The sequence below is a fragment of the Diadema antillarum genome, unplaced genomic scaffold (assembly GCF_040938485.1).
Source record: "Diadema antillarum isolate AM-2024a unplaced genomic scaffold, OU_Dant_1.0 seq00000262_RagTag, whole genome shotgun sequence".
Lineage (NCBI taxonomy): Eukaryota > Metazoa > Echinodermata > Echinoidea > Diadematoida > Diadematidae > Diadema > Diadema antillarum.
This window is the reverse complement of record NW_027271300.1, coordinates 271,489-285,293: the sequence shown is the minus strand read 5'-3', so window position 1 is coordinate 285,293 and position 13,805 is coordinate 271,489. Positions and strand designations below refer to the sequence as shown.

The 13,805-nt window shown below is 37.3% G+C and overlaps 1 protein-coding gene across 1 annotated transcript in view; it reads right to left on the bottom strand.

Annotated features, from left to right (window-relative positions):
• Nucleotides 1-313: 313 nt before the first annotated feature.
• LOC139729741 (dynein axonemal assembly factor 9-like) overlaps nt 314-13,805 on the bottom strand; it is a 44,739-nt gene continuing 31,247 nt past the window's right edge. Inside the window, exons 10-22 of the mRNA XM_071640675.1 lie at nt 13,269-13,314; nt 11,771-11,823; nt 10,888-11,026; nt 9,621-9,751; nt 8,287-8,371; nt 7,599-7,681; nt 6,611-6,698; nt 5,138-5,249; nt 3,778-3,848; nt 2,860-2,910; nt 2,352-2,439; nt 1,408-1,511; nt 314-553 (exon numbers count right to left, since the gene is read on the bottom strand). Coding sequence (XP_071496776.1) covers nt 320-553; nt 1,408-1,511; nt 2,352-2,439; nt 2,860-2,910; nt 3,778-3,848; nt 5,138-5,249; nt 6,611-6,698; nt 7,599-7,681; nt 8,287-8,371; nt 9,621-9,751; nt 10,888-11,026; nt 11,771-11,823; nt 13,269-13,314 — 1,285 coding nt within the window. The 3' untranslated portion in view covers nt 314-319. The remainder of the gene's footprint in view (nt 554-1,407; nt 1,512-2,351; nt 2,440-2,859; nt 2,911-3,777; nt 3,849-5,137; nt 5,250-6,610; nt 6,699-7,598; nt 7,682-8,286; nt 8,372-9,620; nt 9,752-10,887; nt 11,027-11,770; nt 11,824-13,268; nt 13,315-13,805) is intronic.

Below are 13,805 nucleotides of genomic sequence, written 5' to 3'. Positions count from 1 at the left end.
GTACCACCATCTCTGATGTGTAAGACATGATTACTTTTAAACTTTGATATCTCTTCTCGTTTATCTCACATGACAGAGATCACACTGGCCGGTCTCTGATGCTACAATATTTAATCCTCTGGGGTGCTTTGAGTGCTGCTTAACACAGAAAACCCCATAGCATTGTACACACTGTTTAAAGTCCCTGCCACAGTAAAGGGTTACTACGTCCCGCTTATATCATGTACCCCCTTTAATCAACCCCCTCCTGAAAATAAATGAAAAACTAAGCCAAACAAACACACAAACACAAACACAAACATAATAACGCACAACAAATCTACCACGAAATCAAAACCTTTCTCCTTTTTATGTTGCAATAACTGCTGAAACTAAAAGCACCCTGCATCCGTATCCATCCTCTTACCTGTTTGTACAGCATCTTGTACGCTGTCGTCTTCGGGGCGAAGGCAAACATGATCATGTCCCCTTCATTGTGGTTCTGGAGAGGCTGGTAATACTGCAAGGAATGTCGGTATGTGATCACCAGGCAGGCAACGACACTGGATGAACCCTGAGGAAAAACAGGTCAGTGACAGAGTTTTAGAATTGTTTCAATTCACACTGCTCAAATACTTGGATCCATCAGTCATCAATCCATCCATCCATTCATCCATTCATACATACATACATAAATACATACATACATACATACATACATACATAAATTCATTCATTCATTCATTCATTCATTCATTCATTCATTCATTCATTCATTCATTCATTCATTCATTCATTCATTCATTCATTCATTCATTCATTCATTCATTCATTCATTCAATGTACATACACTCACTGATTCATTCATATAATCATTCCTTTATTACTCAACTATTCATTCAGTAATTTGTCGACCTGATGGTGACCCATTCATTCACTCATTCATTCTTTCATCAATCCATCCATTCATTCATTCATTCACACTCTCGTTTACTGGTTAGTTAACCCATCATTAACTCTGTCATTCATCCATCCATTCATTCATTCTCTCTTTCAATCATCACATGAAAAGTCCATGATTGACCAGTGCCAGTCATGTTGCCGTCTTTCTATTGGTCTGTTAAGGACAATGGGCAGTGGGGGTGTGTGCCATAGGCTGCAAGAGAAATTGCTCTTCCACTCAACAGTAAGCCAGAATTTGAACCAAGAATAATCCTTTACTCTTTGGGATATCAAGCTCTGCCTGTACAACCCCTGAACTGCCTTGTAGTACACCTGCATCAATGTGATGATTCTGGAATATATCTGTGGTTGAGCATTAACACAAGCGATCTGTTGCTATATTTGCACAAGAGATGTATTTTTCTTAGGACCATAAGGAAGATGGCAACACGGCTAGTGCTAGCTGATAATAGGAGTCTGACTTACTCCATCATAGAACTGAAGCTCCTCGTAGTAGGACTTGGGAAGCACGGTGAGCCCAACGCGAGGATGATGGAAGATGATGCCCTTCTCAAAGACATAGATCAATCCTGAAAAATGGATCATTATAGACAGTTACATCATTGCTGCCAGCACCACAGACACACTCTCCCTCATCTCTTGTGATCTTTGGTTACAATTTTTCGTGTCATTTTATAAATGACTCCCCTTCATTACTATTAGTTATGCTGTACTCATTTGAGGCCTGGTGCTTTCAGTGTATCACTTAGCCCATAGGCAGAATATAGAGTTACTCAGTCATGAAAATGAGATGTACCTAGATGCATGTAACAAGTGTTGTGATCAATATATTCTTATCAAACAATCAATGGTAACACATTGGCAAAATCAGAGCCATGTTTTTTTACTGACAATAATGATCTATCATGTATGTATGATACCCCTTTCTTGGTTTGTTATTTAGATATTATAGCAAATATCTTCTGTTCGAAGAAAGATACGTCAATGCAGTTGTGTTCCCATCAGAAACTGTAAGACTCTACCCTATAGCCAGTAGCCTAGTGGATATGACAACTGTCTAGCAATCAGGACATTGTGGGTTCGAATCCCACTAAAATATATATGCCCGTGATTTTTTATATATATATATTTTTATCATGGCTATGACTTGAATGCCGAATAATTGGTGTTTATCAAAACATCGATGAATGGCAATTTGTCAATCAGTTGCACTAAAAAAACAACTTGACAAATGAATCATTAATCTGAAATTAAAGGGGGTATTGCTATCTTAATGTAATCAGTACATTTGCAGCATTTCATCAGAATGGAAAATGGCACTATAGAAATTGAAATGTACCATTATTATTAACATCATTTGCAACATTATATACCTACAACAGTCAAATTAGGGTCAGGTGTTTCCTTACCTTCACAAGGAACAGACAGCTCGTGGCTTCCCACCATCGTACAAGTTTCTCCGTTCAGAAGCAGCTTACCAAAGGGGCCCTCAGGGTTCTATGTGTATGTGAGAAACACAGTATAGTATGCCAAGAAATACAGTAATATTATATAACACCTAAAGAGTCTTGCGTCCCTTCCCAATTGGTTAACTGATCTTAATGTGACATTCTTTACAGTTTATTGGACAATACCTGAAAAAATATCGTGCCAACTGATTGGTCAACTGCTCATCACATTCACACAAAAAATTGCAAAAACAGCATGTATTTGAATTTGATAAATCATATTCAATGCAAAAAGAAGTTTTGTTTTTTTTCTAATCTACTTTTTTTTGATGACTGTGATGTATCCAATGGAAATTACAAATTGGTGAGCGACAAACAAATTCATGCATCTGGAAATAAAATTCTGTGGGTGTTCAGAGAGCTTGTGACAATTGTACACAGTAAACATACAGATCAATTTTGGTATTACCTTCGAATAGACGCTGATTCCGTTCTCAATGTCAGCTTTCTTGCTGTCCATCTAGTTTGACAAGAAATCAAGCGGTAAAGAGATACGTGTAGATGACGCAGTAAATTATGATACTTATCATAAATATCGTAAATGACAATTATGATAAATTCTAGTTCGATTTCACATGAAGTGACAAAAAGCTGCCACAACGAGGCAAAGAAATGTACATTGTTGATCTGCTTCTACCACAGAGCATCCAAAACAGTGCTCAAGACTACAACTTGTACTACTTGCACAACATACAAAAAAGAGGAGAAGCAATTTAATCTGTTTAAAAAAAAAGGTTATTTCCTAGCACATCCCATTGTTGTTACTGCTGGTGTTGTTGTTGTTGTTGTTGTTGCTGTTGTTTGTTTGTTGTTGTTTTTTTTTTGGGGGGGGGGTACTTTCAGGCAAAAGGAACTGTGCTCATTTCGAAATGGCTGCTTTTCACACAAGAAGCAAATCATGAAAATATTTACGTTACTACATGTGTACAATGTAGGTCCCATATTAACGATGTGTTGCAACAATGAGCTGTATGGAAGAGTCACATGAAAAGCACTGCAGAGCAATGCTTCTGCAGGGAACAGCTGAATCGATCCTCTTGGTGGCACTCTTGGTAAATTTGGGCTTTATTCACTTATCAGCATGTTCACTCTGTTAAAACATGGGACTAAGATTCGTTACAACCCCAGCCAATCTCCACAAAAGTTTATGCAAACATCAACCACACCATTACAACTTATGGATACAATCTGTGCAAGCCTCTGATTTCTTATTTTTTTGTTTTGAAGTTTTCAATCTTCTTTCTCACTTATTTTCACTGTTTTCTGTTTTCTCCATAATATGTAAAAAATGCTGAGGATTTTTGGTCACTAGGAATCACACACTCACCTGCCAAGTCATGCTCCTGGGAAGATGGCTTGTGAGGATGAGGTAATCTGTGTTCTGTTCAAGGCTCCCATCTACACACAATGAAGAAAGCAGTATGCTATGACTAAAACTCAGCAAGTATGTACTGGTATTCATCTATATCCAATGGATTTTATCGCTTTGCTTATGGAGTTGGAAAACAAATAGCTTCAGTTGATATGCAATCTAATGATCCTGAATTGCCTCGTATTTGTTCAGATGCTCAGTCTTACAAAGAAAAAAAAAAGGAAGAAAGAAAATGCTTAACCTGAAACCTGATCATATTCCAGGCAAATTATAGGGTGGCTCTTGGAATATTGGTAGCAAGACTTAGCCCTTTGACTACTCTACATGAACACAAGGAAAAGATCAAATACAAATATGAATGCTACTAAAAATCAATACTATTAAAAACAGAAGTTATAAGAGAGCGAGATTACATAATTCCAGTCTCGCAGAAGTTGATCAATGTAATCTTACTAATGCAATACAGCACACACATATGTGACCCGCTACAACAAAAAGGTCCTAAAGTCGCGCACGGTCGAAGCCGTGAAAATCAAGTTTGAAGTCAGAGCATTAAAATTGGTCAAAACTTACGATTTTCTGATTTTGATATATTATTGGAGTCTAACATGTCTTCTATCATCTGTCGAAATTTTGAAGCAAAATGATCAAAGGAAAGATAAAAAATAGCGTTTTTCTGAGCCATGTTTTTTGGCGTTTCAACGAAGCAGAAACTGGTTCGAAAATTTGGATTGAGCGCCACAGATAGGCTCCGCCCCTAACAACGACCAGAGTGATCTCATTGGTCAGTTTGCTGCTTGCTGCTAACCGAAGCGTGAAGCTCGCACACTGCCCAGTCGACTGGTGCGTGCGGGCGGGGTGCGCTATGCTCAGCCGCTTCTCACATCCTGGTCACTGATTGGTTGGTGAGGAGACCGCCGACGCTGATGTGCTTGAATGAACTCTTCGGGGGTTGCTAGGGCTTACCTTCTATTGTCCAGAGGGGAAAACTGACTTGCGTGTCCCTTGATCGCGATTGCGTCGAAAGGAAGACTTTTAGGGCGCTTTTCTCGAAACAGTGATTTTCGAGACGTCTGGACATGCTCTCTTTTAAACATCGATATCTCCGCAGCCGATTATTTTTATAAAATGTGTTATATATCAATTTAAAGCAGAAAGATTAGGGGATTATATCATGCAATTTTCAAGTAATCGACCTCGCCCGACTTTAGGATCATTTTGTTGTAGCGGGTCACATATATTTCATGTATGCACACTCTCTCTCCCCAAAGCAGTCCCTTTTTTAATTAAAAAAAAAAGTAATGTGCAAACATACCTTCATTTTGAACTAGTACACCTGATTCAATGAAGCTCTCAGCAAACACCACTGACCCAACACAGCTGCCCGGGTGTTCTACACTAGGTATGTCATACACTGTCAGTGATGCCTGGAAGTAAATGACAGAAATAGTACACTTACACCTTAGACGTACACCAAAACTGTTTACACACATCTATAACAGAGAGGAGATGTGACACTGGGTATATGATATGTATTTTTAATACAGAGGGAAAGTTGATATCCTTAAAGATAAATACCATGTCACGTTTAGTTTCACTCGAATACAGTATAGTCAGACAAGGACAGATTTTGATTGCCTTTCTTCTTTTTTTTTTGTGAATGTGTGAGTGTATTTCCGTGATATAAGGTCACATTTGTGATTACATTTCATTTCATTCCTTTGATTTAAGTGCGGCACATACTTCAGTTCAGAGACTGTTCTTCCGCAGGTCGGTCCGTGTGATTCAGACCAACATTTGCAAAAACATGAGAATATTCACAATTCTACGACTTCCATACCTTACACCCAATCTTGACAAAACCTTTTTCGTTCAGTCCATCTGATTTTATCCCACTCATCAATCTCAGTTACAGCATGGAGTGGCATGTCACATGCCACCTCAAAAAGAAAAACCTCCACCAGTCGTGTAAATTGTCCTGTCACCAAAATTGGCGTTTGTGCACAGAATTCACTGCTAGTACCAGCACACAGGAAACATTACAGTCATCCTGAACGATGGATATTATCTGTAAACTTGTATAGAGTAGAATTTTTTTTTTTTTGAAGTTTCTAGTAAGTGATAAATTCTTGATGCATTTTAGTTGGATTGACTTCCACATGAAAACAAGTGACCTTGAATTGCAGGTATGTCAAAGCTTAGACATGATTTGTGGAAAATTTAAGATTTAAAGGGACTGTACAGTACTGGTTGAGGTGGGGATTCATGTTTTGAACATTCCTAAGTGAGATAATGAGAAACCTCTTATGAAATATGAAAGAACATGTTATTTTAAGAAGGATTCAACGTTTATTTGATGAAAATTGGTTTTGAAATGGCTGAGATATCCAAAAAAGTGATAATTATAAAAGGCGACAGGCCACGCCTTTTATTAGGATCTCTTTGTTTCATGTTGTTTTTGGATATCTCAGCCATTTCAAAACTGATTTTCATCTAATAAACTTTTGATACCCCTAAGAATTGCATGCTCTTTGACATCTCATAGAGTGGCTTCTGAATATCTCTCAAAAACGTTAAAAGCTAAATCCTCACCTCAACCACAACTGTACACACCCTTTAAAAACATGTTGCGCTTTGCAATATCAAAAAGTCATAAGTGATCAACACTCAGGAAAGCTGTTTGATGAATTGTCTGGAAATAAAAAAGCAGTCCAAATTTCAGGCTTTTTTCTTCCTAAATTGAAATAGATTAGTATAATGATCATATGATCTTAAACCACCAACTTACCAGTTTAACGAGGGAATTCTTCTGGTCTGTGAGTGCCTTGCTCTGGCCGTCGTAACTTAGAGATTCAAGCTTGAAGTCTATGTTGGCTCTAGAAAATTTAGAAAGCAAGATTTATCATCTTGAGAATGTTCCGATAATCCTTGAACAGATACAAAGTCAAAACTCATATTTTTTAGTATGAATAAGACTTGAAACGGTGCTTGAAACTTTCCCATCTCTTTATTCCCTTGATATATGAAATACTGATGACAATGCAGGGTTCAAATACACGTCTCAAGAGTTGAAGTGTATATTAAATATGTTGATGACAATTCAGGGTTCAAGTACATGTTGCAAAATTTGAAGAATACTTACAATGTACTTCATGTGGTATTAATCATTCTTTACAAGAAAATGCCTGCATGCTTTAAATCAATCCCAGTGTTGAATGTAGCATATATACAACATGTACTCCTATCATATATTTCTCAACTTGTACAGCGACGGACATAAATTCATCAAGATATACACGTCCTTCTCTGCGCTAAGAACGACACAAGGGTGTAAAATCTATCACCAGATATGCCACACTACGATAGAAACTGGCATTCCAAGTAGGGAATTGCGGCTGCAGTTTGGCAAAGGAAGTCAGCGATCAAAAACAGTGTCACGTCCTGTAGGTGACTAAAATGCATCTTTCGCATAATTATGTTGACATTGGTCCAATGACATGGTGTCTTGATATGGCTACCTCTCCTTCAGGATGAGTGCTTTGTGCTAAAAACTTGATATCCAAGAAGAATATGCCAAATCCAATCTGAAACAGTAACTCAGATTTGAAGGAGTTGCCACTTGCTCCTTTTTGCCAAAGCAAGACAGATTTAGCCTTTTTATATAAGCCCTTAAAATTTCCAAAATCAGTAGAAACTTCATCGCCTGCTCACCCCATTGCGATTAACCCCAAAGTAAAGAGCTGGTAATAAAACGATTTGTGTGCATTGTGCCTCACCCATTCTTGAGGAACGCACTGCCAAACTTGAGGTTGTACTCTCCGAACCCTGTCTGCAAAGTTTCCAGACACGCCTGCTCTGCCTGCAATGATAATAACAATAATACTGCTGCTACTACTGCTCAATGCTATTACTTTCTCTATCTAGTATTACTACTAGCACTATGGCTACAACAACAATGATAATGACAATAACAAACATCAACTACATTTTACTACTACCACTACTAATTTAACTGGCATTACTGCCTTCATTTCTACAATTTTTACTACCACTACTACGTACCACTACTACAAATACTACAGTTTTACTACTACTACTACTACTACTACTACTACTACTACTACTACTACTACTATTACTATTACTACTACTACTATTACTATTACTACTACTACTACTACTACTACTATTACTACTACCACTACTACGACTACTACTTCTACTACTACTACTACTACTACTACTACTACTACTACTACTACTACTACTACTAGTACTACTACCATTACATAAAGAACAAAAGTTAATATCATGATATCTGCAGAGAGTGTGGCACCTTCAAATATTTTGTTTCATTTGGATGACTCTGTCACTGCTCTGTTCATTTGGTTTTACTCTGTACTTCATCAAATTCAACTTGCACGCAAAATGGATTTTCACAATTAAGACAAAGACTTTTTTAACCTTTGTGGGGCTGACTGATTTGGAGTACTCCTCAATGGATGCCAAAACAGCACTGGTGACAACTTTGTAAAGCTTCTCAAGCATTCTGCAACAAAAGAGAATGTCAACAAACATTATGATACATGAATACTAACATTCCACATCACATCAGTTTGGTGATGGCAAACATCAACATTTTTCTTGTGCCTCGTCAACCACTCGAGACAACGACAAAAATATTGACGGAATTATGCAACCTAAATATGAAAACAAAACACTTAAAAAAGAAACAACAGCAAAAAAATTATAACATGTTAACGGCATGTAGTCTTACTGGGGACCATAACAACACTTTTCTGTTTGTTCAGAACTAAAAATAACAATCATATTTTTACTGTCTCTCGCACCATTTAGTAAGTCTACATTATTATTTTTTTTAATATAAAACTTTTCATTTTTCATGAGGCTGAGAATTACATTGTCTGAATTGACTTACTGTGTTTACATGTTTACACGATCTTCTTGTAATCTGACCACACTCAACCAATTGAATGAAAGTCAATGTTCTAAAAACATTTTGTGGCTGGCTTACTTAATGTTTCTTTAGGTTTTGTGCTTTTTTTATCTTTTTCACATGAACTGTGACATGGGGTCATCATTATTAAAATGGCTCATGTCTAAAGAAAACCGATGCTCTGCGAAAATGGCAACTGGTCAGCTGTTACAGAGTCATGTGACAAGTCAATCCCATGAACCAATCACTATAACTACCATGGTCTCTTGATGTCTCTTGGATTTAATACCTTTTTTTTCCTTTAGATGCAAAATGACAAAAATGGTAATTATCTTGAAACTGAATACAATCTTTTTGACCTCTGCTACATGTATCTGATGAGATGTGTTGGAATGTGGGGATCTAAAAATATCACTGAAAGCGAAGGGGGAAGTCATGCAACTTCAAAAAACAAAAAACGCATACAGATATACACTTGTACATATATGTATTTGATTGAATGTAATAAGAGGTGATGATGTGAGTGATGTTGGTGACCACAGTAGGTTTCGTGCACTGCCAAAAGGACGCCACCATCTGATTCTGCTTGAAGGATTGATATGTACAGCAGCTCTTCTTTTACACTTTTCATTCAAAACACCACTCCTCTCGGCGCAACTTCTCCTCTATAAAACATACAATCTAAGAATGGACCTAATCCCTCTGGATCAATCTAGACAATGTAAAATGTGGGACCACAATGTCATTTTGTCCAGCGATTTTTTGTTGAAAGAATTTGCGAAATATATTTCTATGCAAAGCGTGATTTCCCAGTGAGTATTGCATGAAGTGTGGCACTCACTCAATGTCCGTCCTGGGAGGGCGGGGTGCCTGGGGAGTCCCCCCTGTGGTCGGGTAGGGGGCGTGTCCACATGATGTGAAGTAGGTCCGGGCACAGCTCAATGGGCTCCGTGGGGCAACCATCTGACAGGTCTGTTGAGATAGGAGAGCATGACATCCAAATTAATTATTTCACTAAGCTTTATGGAGGTGTATCACTTTAATGACCACATGGAATAAGATGGAATATCATGGTACTGGCCATTATGGTCAACATCAAAACTACGATAAACTCAACAAGGTATAATTGTCGCATAACGTGTGAACTCCTTCCTTCTAAGTTCCTGCTCGTCCAAACTCTCCAATCACAACAACCTCATTCCGCAAGATAGATCTGTCATCAAAAGAATTTTTATGACAGGTTTAATCTACGGCTCCTCTCCCTAGCTGGAGAAACGAGGAAGGAAAACAATTTTGACCTTTCATTGTGTTCCATTCCAAAATCTTTGGAGAGTTTGCAGATCCAAGCTACCTTGCTAGGCAATTAACGCACTCATCCACTGGCAAATCATACTTGAAAGAATCCCTATTTGAGAAAAAAATGTGGTACAAAGGCCCTGGATTTCACACTACTTGAACCTTCTTGCCAGGACGAGGGCTAATTTCTAGCTCTGTTCACAATGCCCAGGCAATTAGCAATCGCTTCCTGGGCTTTTTCACCATCCTTTCAATTAACTCTTAAAAATCTGACCTGATTAATTAGCCAGAGCACACTCATTCATTCATTCATCTATCCATCCATCCATCCATCCATTCATTCATTCATCCATAAATCCATCCATCCATGCATTCATTTATTCATTCATTCATTCATTCATCCATCCATTCATTCATTTTCTCAATCATCCATCCATCCATTCATTCCTTCCTTCACTCATTCATCCATCCATCCATCCATCCATTCATTCATTCATTCATTCATTCATTCATTTATTCATTCATTCATTCATCCATCCATCCATCCATTCATCCATTCATTCATTCATTCATCCATCCATCCATCCATCCATCCATCCATCCATCCATTCATTCATTCATTCATTCATTCATTCATTCATTCACTCATTCATCCATTCATTCATCCATCCATCCATCCATCCATTCATTCATTCATTCATTCATTCATTCATTCATTCATTCATTCATTCATTCATTCATTCATTTTTACATGCAAATCGGGTATTCTTTGAGCAATTAGACACTTGTGACTCATATGAGAGATGTCGTACCATATGCCGTGCTGGTGTGCCGTCAATGCCGGAGACCTGGAGAGTCTTTGCTGGACGGTAAGCGCCCTCCTGTGTCTTGTCGATTTCCGCTCTCATCGAGTTTTGTCCAAACAGCACAAAGGGCTTCCTACAGGATGAGCTGCAGTGTGTGGCAGTCACATATCGAGTAGAATTAATGAAATAAACTTGAATAATGTGCACAAAAATAACGCCACCGACAATGCGATATCAAATGCCAGATAACAATAGTGTGATTTCATAGCCATCCATCCCCATGGAAACTGGATTTAAACAACCTCACCTACTCCAAGCTATAACAAAAAGACAGTGACGTCATTACTTAAGTACTCTATAATGATGTTAGTAATAGTGATGATATCTCTGTCATTTGAATGAAACAAAATGTTGGAAAAAAAAGACTAATTTAGCAAGAAAAGAATCAAGTCATTTCTGTTCTCCAGACGACAAGAAAAATTTGCTGCTACATTGTATCATTCAAAGAGCCTATGGAAATGCTGAAATGCATTTATGACCTTTTATGGGTGTACTATTTTCGTCAGTACTGACATTTGATATAGCTAGTGTACAAATTATAAGGAAAGGTAAACCATTCAAATATATACAAGAATATATATACTGAAATACATTTATTGATAGCCATCTCTAAAGATAATAAAATGACATTTTAAACTTCATGCAACATGGAACAGTATATGGGACATGATGGTTCTTTGCCATGACCACAGCTGATGGCAAAACCAACATAATTTCCAACATTTATTTTCAGCAAAATAATGTTCTTCCTTGTATTTGAGAGTGTGAAGAAAGACATGAGATGTTATCTTTGACTTTCTTTTTTGTTGCTTTTGTCTCGCCCACTCACCTGTCCTGATTGCCTCTAGAAACACGACCATGGCTGTAGTAGCTCAGCAGGGGCTGTGGTTCAAAATTAACGGAATGTGGTTACAGTTTAATGTGCCCTCATGCTTAAGGGTCCTGTTTAACTTTGGGATTAGTGATTTAAAAAATGTTCAAGATATCACATTTGATGCAAGCACATGTGTAGGTCTGTCGTATCACAAAACATCCTACCATATAGAATTTTTGCAATAAAGTCTAAAATATAAGGAGATATCAGTATTTTTCTCATTAAACCATAACTGTAGAGGGTTTAGTCTGGCAGCATTCTTATTATAACTATTGTTCACATTTTGTGTCTTTAACAATACTTAACATTGATTATACAGATTCAAATTTTTACAGTGGTTGTTTCTATCCCAAACTCAAATTTTGGAACTATCTTAAAGCACTAATGCTGGGTTTTTGTTTCATCTGCAAATGGTAAATTATGCCTTTAAGTCAACTTTGATAGAATACATGTAAAATCAGAATGGAGGACATTTCACAAAATTCGACCTAAAATGATAAAGTCATGGAATTTTGCAATTTCACATCTGTCTGTTTGTTTGTTTGTTTTTACCAAAAGTGATTTTGGTCACAACCACATATGTTTACTGTGCAATCCTGCACTCATGTTTACATCAGCTTTGATAGAACAAAATCAGGTGAACAAAAAATCAGAATGGAGGACGTTTCACAAAATTTGACCTTCGCCTAAAATGATAAAGTCATGGAATTTTGTAATTTCACATGTGTTTGTTTGTTTGTTTCTTTGTTTGTTTGCTTGTTTGTTTGTTTTTCACAAAAAGTGATTTTGGTCACAACCACATATGCAAATTAGATGATATGATGATGTCATCACCTTACAACTAAACCAGTGACCTACCGATAAAATATCCCCTTTAGACACAAGATAAAGAGAAACAAAATCATACCCTTCAGTGAAAAGTATCAAGTTAACCACATCAAAACAGGAAAAAACATAATGCCTGCATCGATTATTTGTGGCGGAGGCATAAAAAAATTAACATATGGACTGGCAATAGAATGCGATCTCACATCACGGTGCTACACTGCATTAAACAGTAAATAGAATAATATCAAAATTGAAAACAGAATAAAATAAAAGAAAGAAAGAAAACAGTCTAGTGAACTATTTGGAATTCCTAACAAGGAAAGGTTGGACTAATTTGCACTTCTGATACTGTTTTATGTTTTGTACTTCATCATAGATACAGTATTATTTGAGTTTTGTTTTGAGTTGCTGATGTTGATATATTTTTGTTTTTATTGTACTGTAAGTGATTTGGTTGTAATCACAAAAACAAAGTTCTTACATAATAATTTCCCCTAAAATTTGTACGGCGCTTCAATGTGTACTTCATTAAAGAAAAAGACTATCATGAAGACAAAGTAACATTGTCATCTTTATCATCATTGCACTTTCTGCTTTGATTCCTACATCATATCACTTCCCTTACCTCTCCGACCATTCCCTCTAAGAGCGTCGGGAATCCATTGTTTTTGCTGTGGGTGGAAAATGAGAACATAGAGCAAATCTAAACATCGTCTGCATGGCTTCCTTCATTTTTGATTTGCTAGCATTCTGCATCAGGGAAGGGACTCCCAAATCACAAATCACATTTGGAATATTGAGTTCCTGATCGTTGGGTCATGAGGCTCTTGCTGACCAGACGAGAGCAAAATGCCTTACTTTGAAAGGGACTTTGACGCAACAAGAAAACTGATGGAATAAAGGCCAGTGACCGCAAGAAAGAAACCACTAAAAAAAACAACACGCATACACGGACAATGCAGAAAAGATTTGAGTAGAGTAAGATAAGACAAAAGGAATGAAAGCTATCGTAGTTTCGATATGAGTGTGTCATTTGGTAGGGTTCACTAGGAGCAACTAAAAATAGCACATCTCGGTCACATGACTTTCATGTCTCTTTCATCTCAGTCACATGACTTTGATCTCTTTTTTTTCTTCCTCCTTGCTATATACTTTGACACAG